This window comes from Nothobranchius furzeri, chromosome 16, assembly GCF_043380555.1.
Source record: "Nothobranchius furzeri strain GRZ-AD chromosome 16, NfurGRZ-RIMD1, whole genome shotgun sequence".
Lineage (NCBI taxonomy): Eukaryota > Metazoa > Chordata > Actinopteri > Cyprinodontiformes > Nothobranchiidae > Nothobranchius > Nothobranchius furzeri.
The window spans coordinates 20729803-20752529 of NC_091756.1; the positions used below are offsets into that span (position 1 = coordinate 20729803).

The window sequence follows — 22727 nt, forward strand, 5'->3', positions numbered from 1 at the left end:
CATAAATGGTTGCGGTGGAGGATGCACTCCCTCAGCGCCTGTAATGTTTTATCCAAAGCAAAGAAAAGACGTATTCTGAGCAGTGGCGGCTCCAGAAATGTTTTTCTGCAAGTGCTGTGAAGGAGCCAGTCTTTTTATTGAGGGTGCTATGAAGGAAGTGGTCATGCGTACCTATAGTTCTCTAAAACACCTTCAACACTAGCAGATACACATGCGTGCACAACACCCCAACAACACCTGAAACAATCATTAATAAACATCATAAACATATGAACAATCGCTGACTTTTCCATGAAGTCATAAACACATACAGCCACACAGAAAACCATCTATAGTGTTGCAAGGTTAGCTAACGTTAGTGTTAGCATTTCCAGCGGCAAAACCCAGGACTGCTGCGGCGGCTGAGGGTTGACTCTCTTCATCCAGATCCGTAGGTTTTTGTGGGTCTGAGATCACTTCCAAACATTCATTTGTTTCTGACTGAACCCGTGGAAATGTGGCCAACAAAAACCGATCCATCTTACCGCTAGCTCTACCTTTCACTCGTTCACAAGTGGAAAATAAGGTCAAAGGTTAACATCAATTTCCTGTTTTGGTTTAAGTTTTTACTATCTATATGATAATTTACTGATTATTTTTGTTTTGTATGTTAAATATGATCACATCCACACGTTAGATTAAAATTAAATTGTAAAAAAAAAACTGATATCTACTTGGGGGTGCAATGACTAATCCAGGGGTAGCTATAGCGCCCCCGAGCGCCCCCAACCCCACCCCACCCCACCCCCCACCCCCACCCTGGTGCCGCCACTGATTCTGAGAATCAACAAATGGTCTTTACTGTTTTGTTATCATGTCTTCTGACCCAAGTAATCAATTTTGGGCACCATGGTGGAGTTTCTCCATGTTTGTTTATCCAACACATTAAAGAAGAGAAGGTTGGACCAAAACCTGAGAGCAGCATTAGCAAATGATCTGGTCTGGTGAGGACTCAAGTCCTGTAGCTAGGGTGGACACTCACTTGTGTCTTTCAAAGTAAGTAAAAAGTATGAAACTCATCAATGGTCTTTGCAGCTTTATCTGATCGTGTTTGAGTAATTTCCATTTGTGCATAAATGTCAAAGGTCAAGGACTATCAGAGCCAGGTCTCTGCTCTGCTCAGGTCTAATCCATTATGAGAGTGAAGGTCCAGGGTGGGGAAGGGAAGCAGGATCACCAGGGGAATCCCACTAAAGGACGGAAACTGAAAATAAGTAAAGAACACACAACTCACCTTTGACCTACAACCAAAACACAAGTGGACTGGAGAAGATGGGACAATAAATCGGGTGAGAAGACAGGAAAACAGAGGAAGAATGAAAGAGGCCATGGGGTGGTGTTACTCAGGCTGGGTACCAAAACTCGGTACTTCTTTGGTACCCAGCCCTCGATGTGTACTGGACAAAAACTGGTGCTTGATGGTTTTGTCCTTATTGTACTTTTAGCTCCAGTTGAACTGGATAAACGTGTGCAGCTGGGTTACCTCTCTATAGAGATGCCTGTGCTCACTGCGGCCCTGTCTGACTCCACCAGCCCCCAACTCTTCCACCTCCATCCTCTCCTGATTCTCCAGCTCCAAGGCCTCCAACTTCTCAATCACACCGGAGCGACTGGAAACACACACAAGTCAAACATTTCTTATATAATCAAAGCAAACATTTGTTCAGATTGTTGCAAATGCAGTCAACATTTTGAGAGAAGCATTTAAAATCTGCTTCTGATGGCTGATACCGATTTCAGTTTCCTACATCATGCAAAATGATGAGCTTAGTGAACGTCGTGAATGTTCAAGTGCTTTTTCCTCATCAAAAACACCCTCAAACCGGTTTTTGGGTTCACGCATGCGTTCTTCTCTCTGACCTGCAGGTCTCTGACATATGACCTGCAGCTCCTCTGCAGACCTACAAAGAGCCTGGATAGAAAACTTTTGCATCATCACGCAATGCCCCTCCCCATCCTGGTAGTGTCGAATCCAGAGTGTGCAACCAGATGGATTACTTTTTCTTTTTAAACCCACCGGACACGTAGACAGAAATAAAACAGAAAGCAGGGAGAGGAAAGAAGAGGTGGGGAGGTGTTCACAAAAATAAATAATTAAGGCTGTACAAGAATCCGTTGCTAGACCTGCATAAAGCCTGATTTATGCTTCTCCGTCTGCGTCAGTGCGGAGACACGCAACGCCATTATCCGTCCTTGCGTAGGGCACGCAAGTACGTACGGAGTCGAGCCCACTTTTTTAAACATCCGTCGAACGAGACGGATTACGCAAGCTTGTGATTGGTCAGGACGCCGCTGTTGTTTACAGCGCCGCCATTGCAAAGAGAGCCGAGGATAACTAGCGGCAGACACGGAGAAGCTTGAAGAATACCTCGCGAAAAAACTCTAAAAATATGAACGTTTCATCCTCCCGTGACTGGAGGAGTGAAAAGATGCGCAGTAAGCGTTTTATTTGTGGACGGAAATGACAGGAAACGTGGGTTTAGAGGTGGGGAGCGCATGAAGCGGTGGGAGAATGAGAGACAAATATGTCTGTGTTAAAAAGTCTCTTATATACAAAAAACACAATATAAACACACGATCTTGGACCGATACATGACAGGATACCACAGAACAGCACTACGCCCTCTGCTGTCCTGCCGGGCAATTGCTTTGCAACACTCTCCAGGAGACGGAGAAGTAAAAGAGCAAAACACTTCCGTCAATCCGTGCGTGTCTGTTCCTTGCGGAGCTGACGGAGAAGCATAAACCAGGCTTAAAGAGAGAGAGAGCGAGAGAGAAAGAAAAGGGCACACAAAAACACAACACAACCAAAATATCCCTGCGTCAACAACACGACGATATAGAACAGTAACAGTTTTTGCTGAAAAGCACACAGTAATAATTCGTAGTGCATTTAGTGCCAACCACAGCCTTAGGTTGTCCAAAACGCCCGAGTACATGCTTGTGAACCCCATTTCACACTGGAAGCATCAGCGGCGCGGAAAGGCAGTGGAACGTCACTGCTTCAAATAGGCTGACAAAAATATCTAATTTAAGATGAAATGACATCCCAATAGTGCCAACAGTAATATTTGATCATATATTGTACCTACCTTTGCTCTCGTAGATTTAAAATAGCATGATCTGGCTCCTTTAACGTGTTCCGTTGTAAGCTACTGGAAATGGTAATACCATTATATTTCTACTGGTAATGTAATGGTGGCATATCTATTTCATTTAGCTGACACTGAAACATGCAGATGGATGGAGTGTGTCTACACGACATGTTAAACCAGCTTTTTGCTGAATGAATCATTTCTCAGCGGCCATTACAACATGAATAATTTACATAGGAAGGTGGATCAGAGACGACACAGGGTTTTGGTACGTTAGACACCCCCAGCTGTCTATATTAGGCAACAAGGTAAATGTGGTTTTTACCTCTGAACCTCTTTAGCACACTAACAAAATACTATCAATCAATTGTATAATACATGTTTAAATGCACAGCATCATCAGTGCCTGATCCAGGAATTACTGCACAGAAAGGGCTCAAAAACAAAAGTTTTTAATACATTTTGTGCAGCAGGTGGTATGTGCCCACTTATGTCCCCACTGAGGCCACCCCCACCTTTTTACCACCCTTCCTTTTCCTTTCAGGCCTGGAAATGATGGAGGGCTCTAAATGACACAGGAAACAAGATCTCTGAGAGAAAAGATGATCCCCTTCCTGTCACAGCTTCAACTAATTGATCTGTTTGTGATTTGGATAAAAGGGCGAAAGGGACTTCTTTCTTTCCTTGAAGACACTTAACCAGCAATCTCAACTCAAACCAGAATGCTCATAAGGACCAAGCACCATCAGGACACCAGAATAGATGAGAGCTACAGCCAGAGATAGAAGAGAGGTGTGTGTGTGTGTGTGTGTGTGTGTGTGTGTGTGTGTGTGCGTGCGTGCGTGCGCGTGCGTGTGCGTGTGTGTGTGTGTGTGTGTGTGTGTGTGTGTGTGCACCTCCAGGTTACAACTCAACAGAGCATGTTGTGTGTGACTTCTCATCTCTTCAGAGCTGTAAAATGTTCCCAGTAGACTTAAAATGTGACTGCAAAAATGCTCCAGTGTTTACTACGGTGTACGGTATTACTGCGACTCATTTAAAATGATGATGTAAGCCTCAAGTGGAACGGCCAAAGTGTTGGTTTGGACCTTTCCCATTCAGAAACGGAATAAAACTATTACCAAAACAATAACAACATAACACACATATTAATAACAAGAGAAAACAACCTTTTCCAGGTTCTACATATGGTAAAGGGCCTGCATTTGTAAAGAACCTTCTTAGGGTTCTACAACCCCCCAAGGCGCTTCACAACACATTCACCCATTCACATGCTGGTGGGGATGAGTTACGATGTAGCCACAGCTGCCCTGGGGCGTACTGACAAAGGCGAGACCGCCAAACACTGGGAGACAACAGCAGCATTGTCTGGTCAGAGCCGGGATCGAACTTGCAACCTTCCGATTACTGCACAACCCACTCTACCTCCTGAGCTACTGCTGCCCCTTAACTCATTCACTGCCATTGACGATTTAAGTTGTCATTTAGAATGTTTTTACTGTGTGGGCGTCGGAACGAGCCCCCGCAACGTGAGAACAAACATCTCAGCTCTAAAGCTGATCTTCGTCCATGTAGGTCACGTGATCAGGAAGCAGAAAATCCATGTGTTAGGAGATCGTTTTGGGCCACTGCTGTAAAAAAACATGAGACGTGAACCGGAAAAGCTTCTGCCGATCACAATTCGACAACGGATTATGAAAGAACGGATAACGCTCGAAACGCACGGATTCCTCCTGATGTAAGAGGTGAGTCTTTGCTTTGTTTTGGTTGTTTTGGCGTCGACATCATCCTAGCGCGCAACGTTCTGTGACTCTAAAAAAACTGTGAAAATGCTGAAAAACGCTGGCAGTGAATGAGTTAAGTTAAATGTTATTTAAATGGCATTCTATAGTATTTAGAATGACTTGTTCTGGAATTCATCTGTTATGTGAGAATGTTCCATGTATATCCCATCTGGGCGAGCTGCAAAGCAACTCCCTGCCACCATTACAGTTGTGTATCCGGCCCATTATAGTACATTTACTATTGTGTTTACATGGGTCTGGACCACCTCCTTAACTCATTCACTGCCAGCCGTGTCCTGATCACTAACGGCCTTCGCTGCCAGCGTTTCTCACCGTTTTTACTGTTTTTTTAAGAGTCACAGAACGTTGCGCGCTAGCATGATGTCGATGCCAAAACAACCTAAACAAAGAGGAGACTCACCTCTAACATCAGGAAGAAGCCGTGTGTTTCGAGCGTTATCCGTTCTTTCATAATCCGTTGTCGAATTGTGATCGGCAGACGCTTCTCCGGTTCGCTCCTCACTTTTTTTGCAGGAACGGCCCAAACGATCTCCAAACACATGGATGGTCTGCTTCCTGATCATGTGATCTGTGACGTATGCGGATGAAGATCGGCTTCAGGGCTGAGATGTTTGTTCTCTCAGCGCGGGGGCTCGTTGCAATGCTCAAACAGTAAAAAAATGCAAATGACGACTTTAGTCGTCATTGGCAGTGAACGGTTGAATCTAAAATGACGACTTTAGTCGTCAATGGCAGTGAATGAGTTAACTTAGTGTAAGCTCAGAGAAACGTTACATTTATTGCTGGATTGTGTCACAATAAAAATGTCTGTCTCAGCACTTTAAGGTGAAGGGAAACAGACGCTGAGACAGGAAGTTAAGGAAGCAGTAATAAAAGGACTCATTAAAAGCCACTGACCTCCTCTCGGGACTGAGGACGGCCTCTCTCTCCTGCCGGTTGGGGCTCCTGAAGCGACTCCTCTTCTCGGCCTTTCTGGCCTCAGCCTCAAGCCGCCGGGAGCGTGGAACGTCATGGTGGCTGGGTCTGTGGCTGGTCGGGTGGCTTTCAGTGCTGGTGACGGTGCAGCCGCTGGCATCTGAGTCCAGAGAGCTGACGGAGCCACTGATGTGGGAGCCATTTGACAGCAGAGAACTGCTGGAAGGGAAGGGGTCACTGGGCACAGGAGAGAGGCAGCGCGGGACTCCTCCTATGCTGGAGCACGAGCCCGTCGGGGAGAGAGGGTCTTTAGTGGGCTGGAGCAGGGAGCCGTGCAGCACAAGGCCTCCACGGTCCACATCATCACCGTTCACCGAGCCTCCTTCAGAACTCTGGCCTATAGACACAAGGTCACCTAGAGAGGAGGACAGGACCAGTTAGCAGACAGATCATTGTTCATTAAAGGTGATTTATTTCACTAATTCAGTTCAAAAAGCGAGACTTGTATATTAGACTCATTCATTACACACAGACTGATATATTTATGTTGATGATTATTACTGTCAACTAATGAAAATCCCAAATTCGATATCTCAGAATATTAGAATATCAATTAAGACCAATGCAAAAACAGGAATTGTAGAAATGTTTGCCAACTGAAAAGCATGAGCATGTACAGAGCTCAATATTTAGTTGGGGCTCCTTTGGCCTGGATTACTGCAGCAATGCAGCATGGCGTGGAGTCCATCCGTCTGTGGCACTGCTCAGGTGTTATGAGAGCCCATGTTGCTCAGATCATGGCCTTCAGCTCTTCTGAACTGTTGGGTCACCCTTTTCACACCACATAGATTTTTTATGGGGTTAAGGTCAGGCGAGTTTGTCGGCAAATCTAGAACAGGGATACCATGGTCACACGTATTTGTGGGTTAAGAGTTGGTGCTGGGGGTCCTTAAGGTAGAAAGGTTGGAAACCACAGCGTTAGAGCCATCAGGTTCAGGAAAAACTGGTTTAGGCCACATTCTGGGACAGATGCACATGACTTGTTTTGTTTATTATATTTTATAATTAAAGGTTTTGTTTAGGGCTGTTAATTCTGCTTTAATTCAATGATATGAAGCAGAGTGAAAACTACGATTCTCCTCACCTGCAGGGGGCAGCGGTGACCCTGAAGGCTGCTCAGAAGCAGCCCAGGTAGACACGTTCTCAGCCTCCCTCTGGCTTAGCTCTTCCTGCCAGATGATGCAACTGGAATCTGGACTCGTATCCGTTTCAGGAATTCCAGATCCAGTCACCGCTACCTTGGCTGGACCCGGCTCCTGGAAGTCGACACAGACGTACGTTAAAAAACAAAGGATTCAATTGGAAATATAAAACTTCACATCATGAGGTAAGAAAACGACCTGGGAGGTGGCTGGCTCCACTTTGCGTTTCTTCTTCTGGTTCTGCTTGTTCGTTCGAGGATAAACAATCAGCTGTTCGCTCCACCTACCAATGCACCAACAGCCACCATGTTGGTACTTGTACATGAGCATCCCACCAACCCTTTCAATTGGAAACACCAGGGACTTACCCGTTGATGATCTCTTTACTCTCTCCTCTGATGAAGAACTCCTGTTCGGGGGTGATGATGCACAGCGAGTTTTTCTGGCCCGTTTTGGGCTCTGCGTCGATGACGTCTGTGCAGAGGTTCATGTTCACTGTGCCCTGAGGCAATGTGCTCGGCTGTGGGATACAAAACACAGCAAATAAGTCATGACTGATAAGCTAACAGCTAGCACAGCAACAGCCAGAGTGTACTGCTGCCATCTTAAAACAGGACCGTCAAAATAAAAGCCTAATTAGTCACACAGAAAAACAGACAGGCTACATTTTTTATGACGAGACAAACAGTCAGTGTTTCGCATGTTTTGGTTAAACTTCTTGATGTGGTTTATTGCAGATTACAAGGTTCTTATAACTTTATTCAGGTACTTTCCAGCACCTTACTGATGATTTACACATTCATGAGTAGTTCATTGTCAGAAAGGTTGACTTCAATCTAGGGTTGTCACGATACTAAAATTTCAAACTCGATTCGATACTTGAAAAAAACTCGATACTCGATTTCGATACTATTTAAAAGCACCCATTTATCGAACAAGTTTATTCAAAAAATAACATTCCTCAATTTATATTACAAAAATTAAATGTTAAGAATTAAGTGTATTAAGTGCTTAAACCTTTCAAGTATCAGCATTTTTTAAAACGTGCATACAAAAACTGGTGAAAGTCAACACTTTAAATCATGAATTGTCTCACTATATATACACTATTTGCAGAGTGATGTTTTGCTGCTTAAACTCTGTTTAAGGTGCATTTTTGTCATAAGATGTAATGCCATATGTTTTGTTCTGTACTTTTGAACAACTCTGTTGGTCAATAAAGGGAGAAAATGAATTTCTCCACAGTAGGACAAAGGTACATCTACCGGTAATCTTAATAAAAACAGACTGGCGCACGGCAGTGACGTCATTAAAAGCGCCGGTTAGATTAGCCGCAGCTAGTCTGTTTACGCCTAGAAATCCCAGACCAGACCCGCTCCAAACGAACAGGGGAATCACGTTAATGTTTCCTAACAAAACCTTTCGACATGAAGATGTTTTGGTGCAGATAATGTCTTATTTCGAGGCTGCACCATGGGTGCCCGTCCGCACCCGTTATATGGATATATACGCAGACGGTGATTCGCCGATGGATCTAAATACCCCGGGGGATCCAAGTAGCACCAAAGTTGTCAGCGTGAGTAAACAAACGTACTGCATGCTAGAAATTAAGTCCGGGTTGCAATAAACGGGAGTTTCCTTTAAGCACATAAGCGTGAATATACAACTACGTGTCGGACTTGGTATGCTAATTAAGTTGGGCTGTGAAGCGCCTCCCAAATTCGCTGTTTTTGTTTTTGTTTATTTATTTGGCAGACAAAACTTGGATTGGAGACAACTCGCGTGGGAAATTGCAATGTAGCCATGTGGCGTCTTCTTCTGTTTGTCTGGGAGGCGGAGGCTGCTTTACGGCATCTGGCTGTTGTGCGTGTCGGTGTACTTGAAGAAGGCTGTGTATAATAGTCCATAATATCGATACCACAGGGATGGAATATCTAATTTAGATACCACTTTTAACATCGATTTATATCTGGGTATCGATTTTTTTGACAACACTACTTCAATCCATAATGTGAAAAAAGCAAACGTCCTTTATTACTTGTGAATTTTACACAGAAACACACTAGAAAAACAGAAATGTCTCTTTAAAAATGGGGAAGTTACTGGTTTGTTTGGGTTTGCGTCCACCCTGCGGTTTGTTTGCATATCTGATGAGTGAGCTGCCGACTAAACATAGATATCCAAACAGTTCCAAACTCTAAACATAAAAGATCTGACAGAAAACTGCACAGAGTTTAAAGACCTGGACTACATGTCACCATGGTTACAAAAAGACAACAAAAGAGCAAAATGATGCTTGAGAAAAGTTGTCTGGAGCAAAAGAAAATCAAACATTTTATGATCATCATGCCAGATCAGACCTAATCTGGCATGATGATCTACAAATCAGACGCGGATCAATACCTTACATCATCATCACCATCATTATAATCATCAACAACACAACCACCATCATCATCATCACTCCCGCCACCACCTCTGCCATCATCATCATCACCACCACCACCTCCATCATCACTACCACCACCATCATCACTACCACCATCACCACCATCATCACTATCACCATCACCACCATCATCACTACCACCACCATCATCACTACCACCATCACCACCATCATCACTGTCACCATCACCACCATCATCACTACCACCATCACTATCACCATCATCACTATCACCATCACCACCATCATCACTACCACCATCACCACTACCACCACCATCATCACTATCACCACCATCATCACTACCACCATCACCACCATCATCACTATCACCATCACCACCATCATCACTACCACCATCACCACCATCATCACTGTCACCATCACCACCATCATCACTACCACCACCATCATCACTATCACCACCATCATCACTACCACCACATCATCATCATCATCATCATCACTACCTCCACCATCATCATCAGCATCATCACTATCTCCACCATCATCATCATCATCACTACCACCATCACCACCATCATCACTACCACCACCATCATCACTATAACCACCATCATCACTATCACCATCACCACCATCATCACTACCACCACCATCATCACTATCACCACCATCATCACTACCACCATCACCACCATCATCACTGTCACCATCACCACCATCATCACTACCACCACCATCATCACTATCACCACCATCATCACTACCACCACATCATCATCATCATCATCACTACCTCCACCATCATCATCAGCATCATCACTACCACCATCACCACCATCATCACTACCACCACCATCATCACTATCACCACCATCATCACTATCACCACCATCATCACTACCACCACATCATCATCATCACTACCTCCACCACCATCATCATCATCATCACTACCTCCACCATCATCATCATCACAACCACCACCACCATCACTACCACCACCACCATCATCACCATCATCACTATCACCATCACCACCATCATCACTACCACCATCATCACTACCACCATCACCACCATCATCACTACCACCATCACCACCATCATCACTACCACCAAGTCATCATCATCATCATCATCATCACTACCTCCACCATCATCATCATCACTACCTCCACCATCACCATCATCATCACCACCACCATCATCACTACCTCCACCACCATCATCATCATCATTATCTCCATCACCACCAATACCTCCATCATCATCATCATTATCATCACTATCACCATCACCTTCATCATCATCATCATCATAACTACCTCCACCACCAGCATCTTCATCATCATCATCACTACCATCACCATCATCACCACCATCATCATCATCCTCACCTCCACCTCCACCACCATCATCATCATCACTACCACCACCATCATCACTACCACCACCACATCGTCATCATCATCACTACCTCCACCACCATCATCATCATCATCACAACCACCACCACCATCACTAACACCACCACCATCATCATCATCACTGCCACCATCATCATCACTACCTCCACCACCATCATCATCATCACCACCTTCATCATCATCATTATCTCCATCACCACCAGTACCTCCATCATCATCATCATTATCATCACTATCACCTTCATCATCATCATCATAACTACCTCCACCACCAGCATCTTCATCATCATCATCATCACTACCATCACCATCATCACCACCATCAACATCATCATCCTCACCTTCACCACCATCATCATCATCACTACCACCACCATCATCACCACCCTCACCTCCACCACCATCATCATCATCATCATCATCATAACTACCTCCACCACCATCATCATCATCATCATCATCACTACCACCACCACCACCATCATCACTATCTCCATCATCATCATCATCATCATCATCACCATCATCATAACCATCAACACTACCACCACCACCACCATCATCATCACTACCACCACCACCTCCACCATCATCATCACCACCGCCTCCATCACTACCACCACCACCTCCATCACTACCACCACCACCACCATCATCATCATCATCATCACCACCATCATCATCATCATCATCACCACCATCATCATCACTACCACCACCACCATTCTCATCATCACTACCTCCACCACCATCATCATCACTGCCACCACCATCATCACCACTACCTCCACCACCACCATCATCATCATCATCATCACTACCTCCACCATCATCATCATCACTACCACCACCATCACCACCATCATCATCATCACTACCAGCATCATCATCATCATCACCACCATCATCATCATCATCATCACTACCTCCACCATCATCACTACCACCACCACCACCATTCTTATCATCACTACCTCCAACACCATCATCATCATCACTGCCACCACCATCATCACCACCACCTCCAACATCACCACCATCATCATCATCACTACCTCCAACACCATCATCATCATCACTGCCACCACCATCATCACCACCACCTCCAACATCACCACCATCATCATCATCACTACCTCCACCACCATCATCATCATCATCATCACTACCAGCACCATCATCATCATCACTACCTCCACCATCATCATCATCATCACTACCACCACCATCTCCATCATCACTACCTCCATCATCATCACTACCTCCACCATCATCATCATCACTACCAGCACCATCATCATCATCACCTCCTCCACCATCATCATCACTACCTCCACCACCATCATCATCATCATCATCATCATCACTACCAGCACCATCATCATCATCACTACCTCCACCATCATCATCATCATCATCACTACCAGCATCATCATCATCATCACCTCCTCCACCATCATCATCATCATCACTACCACCACCATCTCCATCATCACTACCTCCATCATCATCACTACCTCCACCACCATCATCATCATCATCATCATCATCATCATCACTACCAGCATCATCATCACCTCCTCCACCATCATCATCACTACCTCCACCAACATCATCATCATCACTACCAGCACCATCACCATCATCACTACCTCCATCATCATCATCATCATCATCATCATCACTACCAGCATCATCATCATCATCATCACCTCCTCCACCATCATCATCATCAACACTACCACCACCATCTCCATCATCATCACTACCTCCATCATCACCACCACCATCATCATCATCATCACTACCACAACCATCTCCATCATCATCATAACTACCTCCATCACCACCACCATCAACATCATCACTACCACCACCATCATCATCATCATCACCACCACCATCCCCACCACCTCCATCTTCACCACCATCACCTACATCATTATCACCAGCACCACCTCCTCCATCATCACCATCCCTCTGAACACTGCTTATTTCTGATCAGGTTCTGCTGAATGGTTCTAGCTACAGCTGTTAAACAGGTGCTGAAGCCTTTTCCAGCTCCTTTTAAGGCCACTGAACACAGATCCAACTTTAATAAGATCAGTCTGTAAACCCACAAGGGCTGCCAAATATGGCGTCATTGAGAAAAGAAAAGAAAAAAGAACTCAGCGGCTGTGGAAGAATTTCCTTTATCAGAATGTTAAAATTAGTGCATGTCTCAAAATAAACCTGAAGCAAGTCTGAACAACGGAAATCGACCTAATATTTTTATTAGTTATTTGCACCAGCAGTTATTTGTGTCTACACCTGAGAAACCACTTTTTGCTTCATCGTAAAAGCTTCTCCTTACAAAAGTGCTGCCACCCTAAAGGAATTAGTATTGTTTGTTGCCTTTCATGTTACAAAGGATAACTGCCTTAATGCTGATGAATGATGGAGCTTTAGTGGATTTGGTGAGATTGTTGTCAGGAAGCTGTGAGCAAGGTAAGTGTAAATGAACAGGATATTTTCACAACTAAAAACATAAAAATGCACCTCTGATGATGGTTTCCAGCTGTTTACACTTGTTAATTCACAAAGTTCTTCCTCTATCGCTGTATGTCTTGACCAAGGGGCCATTGTGGTCTGCATTTTTTGAAGCCAAGGAGAAGTGGCTAAAATTGCAGTTCCACCCTTATCCACTAGGGGCTGGTAGCAGAAGTGAGCAAATCTTCATTGACTCCCATGTTAAAAATTCCAATTTCACAGCAGAAATAAACATATTTACAGCCTGGTTCAAAGCCCCATTTAAGGTTTAACTTATCTAGTTTACATTAATGACAACTCTGGGGGGAGGGGGGAATCGGTTTAACTGATTCACTGCCAGTCGCTTCCTGATCAGAAAAGCCCTTCACTGCCAGTGTTTTTAGTTGTTTTAAGGGTCACAGAACGTTGCGCGCTAGGACGATAACGCCAAAACTAACAAAACAAAGAGTAGACTCACCTCTAACATCAGGAAGAATCTGCATGTTTCGAGCGTTATCCATTTTTTCGTCATCCGTTGTCAAATTGTGTTCGGTAGAAGATTTTCCAGATCGCGCCTCACTTTATTTTTTTTACAGCAGCTGCCCAAAACGATCTAACCAACACATTCTCACACCAAAAGCGTCGAAAAATGATGCGTGTGACCAAACGTCAAAATATGACGATTAAGGGTGCCCCAGCGCGTCGGGAGAGGATGCACTGTCCCAGAGCGTCGATATCTGACGCCCGCGATGAGACGGACATTTGACCAACTTGTGAACTAATTAACCTTCCCCTCACCCCCAATCTAACCTTAACAGGGTTGCACATGCAGAGCTTAATTGAAAATTACTGAGTTAAGGTTAGGATGGGGGTGAGGGGAAGGTTAAATCGCTAGAGGTTCGAGGAATAATGCCTGTGTCACCGCGGGCGTCAAATACAGACGCCCGTGGTGACACGTGTCCCTGCGTGTCCTCTGCCGACGCACTGGGGCACCCTGACTCGTCATATTTTGCTGCTTGGTCACGCGTCATTTTTCGACGCTTTGGGTGTGAGAATGTGTTGTCCTAACACAAGGATTTTCTGCTTCCTGATCACGTGACGTGTGACGTACCTGAATGAAGATTGGCTTTAGAGCTGGGATGTTTGTTCTCACGATGCGGGGGCTCGTTATGATGCCCACACAGTAAAAAAATTGAACTGTTGGATTTAAAATGACGACTTTTGTCGTCAATGGCAGTGAATGAGTTAAGTGGAATTTAATGCATAAAATTCTGAATAATTAATGAGCATCAAAGCCAGCTCCAGGGAAAGGCCTCAGCTTGGGCCTCAACCTCATGTTAGCAGATGTTCGGCCATTTCGACACTCTGAAGTTTAGTTGTGTCCTCTGTGATCATGTTTGTAGGTTAATTATGGAATTATTTGGACAAAGAGGGCAAGCTGTGGTTACAGCACTGAAACTGCATTAGTGAGTTACAAATGATATTCTCATGGCCTCAAATAAGAATCTTGTGTCTGTTCTAGTCTTGTTAGATCTCAGTGCTGCCTTTGACACAGTTGATCACAATGTTCTTTTAGAAAGACTTGAACATGTTGTAGGGATCAAAGGAACAGCGTTAGGCTGGTTTAAATCCTACCTGTCTGACAGATTTCATTTTGTAAACGTACATGACAAATCGTCTTCATACTCCAGGGTTACTTGCGGAGTACCACAGGGTTCAGTGCTTGGAACAATTCTTTTTACAATATATATGCTCCCAATTGGTAAAATCATTAGACAGCATGGGATAAACTTCCACTGTTATGCTGACGATACTCAGCTATATTTATCCATTAACCCTGATGAACCTAATTGGTTGGGTATATTACAGGCTTGTCTTGAGGACATAAAAAATTGGATGACTCTAAACTTTTTGCTTTTAAATCAAGACAAGACGGAAGTTCTCATTTTTGGACCAGAAATCCAGAAAAGGAAATTACTTAGCCAATCACCTGACCTTAATGGCATTACATTAATCTCCGCGAACAAAGCAAGGAACCTTGGTATTATCTTTGACCAGGACATGTCATTCAAATCCCAGGTTTCACAAGTTTGTAGGATTTCCTTTTTCCACCTTCGGAATATTGCTAAGATTAGAAGCATTCTTTCCAGGAGTGATGCTGAAAAACTAGCTCATGCATTTATTACATCAAGACTGGATTACTGTAATTCATTACTCTCAGGAAGTCCACAGAATGTAGTTAAAAGTCTTCAGCTTGTCCAAAATGCTGCAGCTAGAGTTCTGATGAGAATTAAAAAGAGAGATCATATCTCTCCTGTCTTAGCTTCCCTACATTGGCTACCTGTTAAATTCAGAATAGAGTTTAAGATCCTTCTTCTCACATATAAAGCTCTTAATAATCAAGGTCCATCATACATTAGGAATCTGATTGTTCCATATGTTCCTAACCGAGCACTTCGCTCTCAGACTGCAGGTCTACTGGTGGTTCCAAGAATATCTAAAATTAGGATGGGAGGCAGATCTTTTAGTTATCAGGCTCCTCTCCTATGGAACCAGCTCCCAGCCTTAGTCCGTGAGGCAGACACCTTGTCTACTTTTAAGAATAGGCTTAAAACATTTTTATTTGATAGGGCCTATGGTTAAAATCTGATGTTAGCCTAAATCTGGACAAGTGGGGGAGTACAGGGAGGTGGAGTGTACAGTCGGTAAAGACGGCTCTCCCTTGCCCTGCCTCCAACATGCCTACATCTAAATAGGATAGATTATCCAGAGTTATCTCTGTAGTTATGCTGCTATAGGCTTAGACTGCTGGAGGATACACTGACCACTTCTCACACTCTACTGCTTTCTTCTACAGTCTGCTCTTTAACTGTACTATTTTGTGCAATTTCAGCTGTTAACTTTATTTTCTCTGTAAGTGTTTTTCTCCCCAGAAGAAGCTACAACGACGTTCTGCTGAGCTGTGGTGGCCTCATGGAGGGGGCCATCGACTAGCACACTGCTGCTAACCACTTAAACATTCTCTCTCTCCTGATAATAACTTTTTGGTTTCCTTGACTTTTGATGTGCTAATACTAGTTTATCCGTTTAATTATAGATCCACTAGGATAAATACAATAAAGTTCATCTTTCACCAAATAGAATATTTACTAAGACATCACAATATAAGTGTAGACACATTACTTGTCCGTGTGTGTGTGTGTGTGTGTGTGTGTGTGTGTGTGTGTCTGCTCTGTCTTCTCGATCCCCAGTGAGTCGTGGTGGATGGCTGCTTATACTGAGCCAGGATTCTCTGGAGGTTTCTTCCTGTTAAAAGGGAGTTTTCCTCTCCACTGTCGCTTTATACTTGCTTGGTATGAGGATTGCTGTATAGTCACTGACACTAGTCAGTGACTTGATGCAATTTGCTGGGTTCCTTATATATGATTGGCTTAATGAACTGACCTGAATTGGAATTTTTATTATGTGAAGTGCCTTGAGACGACTCTTGTCGTGATTTGGCGCTAAATAAATAAACTTGAATTGAATTGATTCAGATTAAGCAGTTTCTGCTTCTTTTTATCAGTATGTAAAATTATATTTCTGTTCTTCATTTCACTGGTTGAAAGGGGGAAATGCTGTGTCATTTAACTGCTTGGTCAAACGTTAGTGGGGCTGCTGCCTGGATAAGAAAATTGAGTGGATGCCTGCCTTCTCTCCCCTGCCCAAGACGAGTTGCTAGAGCAGGAGGCTGGCTGTTCCCGGGGCAGCCGACGCACGGACCAGCTCTGATGCAAGGCTGTAGCCCGATATCCTTCGTCAGCTTAACTGGTTAGGATTTCATTACTAAGCAAGGCCAGAGGTGCCTTCACGTTGGAGTCATTCTACCATGTTTTCCTTGCTAAAAATTCCCAGAAAAACTTCGTTAGCTTAGGGTTAGCATGTGGCTAATGTCCCGCTTATCTCCGCCCATGGAGAATGACCAGGGGTCTCATTTATAAAACATTGCATAGAATCCTTACTAAAACCTTACTTAAGCTCAGCAAAAAAAAAGTACCACGCCAAGTAGGTTTGTGACCTATAAAACATAGAGTACACACAGCTGCACGCAATCTCCGTTTTATAAATCAGAAACTATCTGGAAAGGTTCTCAGGTGTTTCTGAATCACTTACCGTCCTCCCCACGCCCACTTTCTGCCATAAATGGTCAATGCAAAGTGGCTTGTAGATCTCATGCATATACATAAGCCAGCTCATTGCAGCATTCCATCATTAACAATGGCGATCACAGATCAAGAAAGCGCTATTTCACTGAAGCAGAAATTGAGGTACTCGGGGGTGAGGTGGAGAAACGAAAGTAAGTGCTTCTGCAAAACAAATAAGAGAAAATCCACGGAGTGGCACAGCTTTGCTGAAGCCGTCAATGCTGTGAGTTCTTCAGATGTGGCGGATATTAAAAAATGGTCTGATCTGAAGGTGGAGGCAAAAAAACAAGATGTTTTGCCACTGCCAGAGTGTATCTGCCACTGGCGGAGGACCTGGCACCTCTGATCCCCCACCGCTCGCCGTTAGGATCTCAGCAGTACTTGGACCGGCAAGTGTGCGTGTCATCGTGCCGGAGAAGGAGGGAGACACTGACCATGCAGAGGAGACTGGTAACATTTAAGCCTTTTATTAATGCAGATCAAATGTGTCCATCATTAAAATATAAAACAAAACCAAATCTCATTGTTTCCCCCCAGTGACTCTGGACGAAGTGTCCAACGAGACATCCCGGGCGGCGACCGAAGATGTGGCTGCAGGGCCGGCCTGTCTCACCAGTGTGCCTTGGACGCATGGTGCACCTGGAAGTGACCGGGTGCTAACTGACGCTGTCCTTCAGGCATTAAGGGACATGATTAGTGTGGTGAACGAAGTGAGGGAAGAACTGCACAGAATATGTGATGTCCTGACTGAAATTTCAGGAACGCTTAAAGAATTGGCAAGAAAATAAAAGACGAAAATTATTTCTTCTGTGTTGATTCTAAAAATGACGTGTAAAGGGCGATGGGGCATCACTCTCTAAACAAAGTGTGTGAAAACCACTAAATCGAGTACTTGGACCAAAATGGCCGACTTCCTGTGCGACATTGTCCTAGGCTCCAAGAGACTTTTTTGTAGGTCCCAAGGCACTACATTAATGAACCAAATTTCGTAGTTCTCAGATAAAGCACGGGTTGGGGCTGACAGTTTTAATGGACCTAGGGGGCGCTATTTCAGAAAAAAGGCCACGCCCACAAACCTATCATGTTCATTTCTATTGGTGGTCAGACTAGGATCACTCAGAGATTTCGTAGCGATACCATGATAACTGAGGAAATGAGGGGCAAACGTATTTCCATGGCGTGATGGCGAATTTCACCATGCTCCCAAAGCCCCGCCTTTTTTCGAAACCTGCCAGTACTGGAGACCAAGTGACCTCAACTTGTCTACTGCTATTTGCCAGAAATTGCTGGTGATTGGGTGAAAGGATTCCAATAGAGCTCCGGACCCCACGTGACTCTCAGTTAGTAGACGCCATATTGGCAGGTAAAAGAAGCTAAACAAACACGGATCTAACCATGAACGTGAACGGGATCGGCTTGGATTTTACTTCGTCTGAGTTTACTTCACACTTTAAAACCGAAGAAATCGTTTTATATAGTCAGAAATTAAATAGACTAAACATCTCCGACCCTTACCGTGCCCCTGGGATACTTTTTAAAAATGCCAGAAGCTGTCGGAGCGGACTTCTTACCGGACCTGGCCGGGGAACCCCTTGGGATTCCCCCGGAGGAGCTGGCCCAAGTGGCTGGGGAGAGGGAAGTCTGGGCCTCTCGACGCTACTGCCCGCTCAGACGCCAGAAGCTGTTGGAGCAGACTTCTTACCGGACCTGGCCGGGGAACCCCTTGGGATTTACCCGGAGAAGCTGGCTCAGGTGGCTGGGGAGAGGGAAGTCTGGGCCTCTCGACGCTACTGCCCCCGCAACCCGACTCTGGATACGCGGATGAAAATGGATGGATGGACAAATAACAGATTTACACTTAAGTAGTTTAAATAGAGTGCTGTGCTGTTTGAATGTATAAAATGAACGCCAAGAGAAATCACTAGTTTGATTGATTTCCCTGAATAAAATAAATATGTCAGGCAGGAGCATCTCAGGATCTGTCTGAGATCTGTCTCGGTGAGACAGATAATAGCAATCCAAAGTGCTTTTTATGTGTGATCTGACAATTGATCAACCATTGCTTAAAAATTAAATACAGCTTAGCCGGTTAATTGCTGTGATCATAAAACACGTAAACGGCAGCAAGCAGAACTCACGAGGCAACGTTTTACATGACGTTTACTTGTTGCTGTGAGTAATAAGACGGAAAAAGCCACGCCAAAATAAGTTTAGGAAGCCCACTAAGAATCGTAATAAAAGCTTTTAAAATAAAAACCATACACAGTTGAGGAAACGTTGGTTTAAGTACCTGATATGAAGTGGTCGCTGCATAAGCGAAAACCTTTACTCTCGGATCCCACAGTTTCATTTTAACCCGGTCACTAGTGCGTTTTATTACAATGATCCAACGTTTGCGGCGTTCCGGATCTTGGGGAATCCTGTAGAAGGCTCATTCCTTATGTCGTCCGTGTCTGTTCTGCATCCTGGGGCACAACAGGAATCTACCATATTTCCCGTTTGATTGAGTTTTCTGACAATAACAAATAGTCCAGCTGCTGGCTTCTACCTGCAAATATGGCGCCATTTCGATTTGAACTGTTGCATGCCGGGAGAAGTGACGTCAACTCCCGGAGCTCTATAGGGAGCTGTGAAAAAAGAGTGGCATGGCGACAGGTCAAATTTTGAGGCTTAGCCACGCCCACACCTTTCAACTTTTGAAAAATCCAGCGGTTGAATTTTTCCCCTATAGCTTTAGAGCATATAGCAGAAGTTTGAAGGCGATCGGTGAAAAGGGCGGTGAGGCATCATTCTCCAAACAACGTGTGCGAAAACTACTAAATCGAGTTCTTGGACCAAATTGGCCGACCTCCTGTACGACTTTGCGTTTGGCTCCAAGAGACTTTTTTGTAGGATTACCAAATTTTGTAATCCTCAGTCAAAGCATGGCTTGGGGCTGACAATTTTAATGGTCCTAGGGGGTGCTATTTAAAAATAGGCCACGCCCACTTTGGGGGTCCGGACCAGGATCGCTCACCAGAAGTTTTGTGGCGATAGCTTTAGAAATGATGAAATGGGAGTTAAACGTATGGCCACGGCGGTACGCCTGACTTCGCCGCGCCGCCACAGCCCCGCCCTCTTTTGAAACCTCCCATCAAGTGACGCCAAGCAACCCCCACTTATCTTGAGTTACCAGCTCCAAATTTGTGGTGATTAAGTGAAATGGGACGATTTGGGACCCATCACAGTAAAACATGACCTGATCTATTACAGTAAAACATGACCTTTTTGGTCCTGAGGGGATGGGGCTTGCGTGATGTCATCATCCAACCATTAATTTGTATTAGGAGCCAGATGCCGAATGACCACAGAAGTTTTTGTAACTACTCTATTTGGTTATGAAGTTATAGCCATTTATATTTTTGGGGCGAGTAGTCGAACTTAGAGGCCTGGCCCCGCCCCCTCAGCATATATGAAAAGTCAGTTTTATTTTTTCTATTTGATTGGCCATCCCTTCTGATCTATTTCACACAAATGTCGAGACGATCGTGCGAAAAATGGTCGAGTAAATCAATCAGAAGCGGAACTTAAAAGCGGCCAAAACGGGCAAAAATCGCCATTTCAACCCAAAATGGCCGACTTCCTGTTTGTTGTTGACCAAGGTTGCAAGAGGCTTTCTGTGCGGACTGTTGAGTACTACAAGTGTACGAAATTTCATAACTGTACTACAAACTAAGGTTTATGGAGGGGGGTATTTTTCACATTCTAGGGGGCGCTGTGGGGCTAGTTTTATTGCGATTTTTTTGGGACCTTTAAAATACAAAATTTTAATTCCCGCCTGACATGTGTGCAAAAATTCCTGAGTTTTCAGGTATGTTAAGGCCTCCAAAAAGCCAATTTACCAGGCGGAAGAAAAATAAACAGAGCAGATACAATAGGCCTTCGCAGCGCTTTCGCTGCTCGGGCCTAATAAAATGGATTTGTTAGATTTATTGGACTCAAGTTTGATCCAACTACTAATCCATTAGAAAGTCTTTCTCCTTGTTTGTCACCATGAGGTAGATTCTGAATTTCTATTTCCTGTTTAATCCCAAAAGACAACCTGTTGCTAAGGGACGGTTCTTGGCTACAACAGAAGAGGTCCAGCTGCCTAAAACTACAATTCAAATGCAAACCAACTGTGCAGGATTAGATTGCTACACAACTGGCCAAATTCCATATCCTTTAATTGTGCCCGATATCCAGAGGCCGCACTATTTTTAGCTTTGTTATGAGACATTATAAAATGAAACAGCTTTTTCACAAAGACCTGGGGCTGATCAGAGGCAACAGAGATCAAAGGTCAGACTGGTTCATAATGAGGAAAGTCTACAGTTAACAGCCTTATGTTCAAGCCTTTGCTTTTCTTGAGGTCAAATAATGAAGTTACCAAAGAAACAGTAAAAACAGCATGAAAATAATTACTGGACCAGCTCTGGAACTAATTGGAGGACACCCACTCTATAAATGATATAAATCCTCCAGGAGGCTTTTACATGCTGAGCCAAAGGCTCTGGAGGGAAGACTGATGTTTCGTATGCTACATGTTCCTCAGACAGAACCAAACTCTGATAATCAGCATCATAACCTGAGCTTAAACGGTGTTGTGCACTGCTCATATTCTCTAAAAATAGTGCAGAACAGGCAAAACTTCATCTTATCGATCCTTTAAAGATATCGGCCAGAGGCAAAATTTGTTTGAACAGCATGTGTAAATGTGTATTAAAATCTCAGATGAAAAAGGTTTTTGGATTTTGACGGCTGGAATTGTAAGAAAATCTGATGTTTGTGACTGGCGTAGGAAAAACAGAAACTAACTTCCGGTCTAAGCCCTGGGCAGCTGGTGACGTTGCACATGGAGCTCTGCTGAAACCGCTGTAGTAAACAACGCCTGACTCCGGTGTTTCTGCGTTAGCGTTATAGCAGAGAACATTGTGTCATCAGTCAGATGTAGCTTCTGAAGCCTCTGCTAGTCGGTCAGATTAGTTTTTTCTCTGGGATACGGCGACGAGAACGGATATTGGATTACCGGAGAAGTTCAACCGAACTCCGACCCCGCCAGCTGGATATCACTACCGGACGTGCAGACCTGTTTTAGACCATTTAAATCAGAAGACC

General features: G+C 44.2%; 1 protein-coding gene across 2 annotated transcripts in view; it reads right to left on the minus strand.

The window, feature by feature from the left end:
• mprip (myosin phosphatase Rho interacting protein) overlaps window positions 1–22727 on the minus strand; it is a 109045-nt gene that overhangs the window by 40271 nt on the left and 46047 nt on the right. For both annotated transcript variants that reach the window (XM_070545475.1, XM_070545476.1), the window contains exons 4-8: window positions 7425–7576; window positions 7255–7339; window positions 6999–7170; window positions 5837–6269; window positions 1523–1649 (exon numbers count right to left, since the gene is read on the minus strand). In XM_070545475.1, coding sequence (XP_070401576.1) covers window positions 1523–1649; window positions 5837–6269; window positions 6999–7170; window positions 7255–7339; window positions 7425–7576 — 969 coding nt within the window. The remainder of the gene's footprint in view (window positions 1–1522; window positions 1650–5836; window positions 6270–6998; window positions 7171–7254; window positions 7340–7424; window positions 7577–22727) is intronic.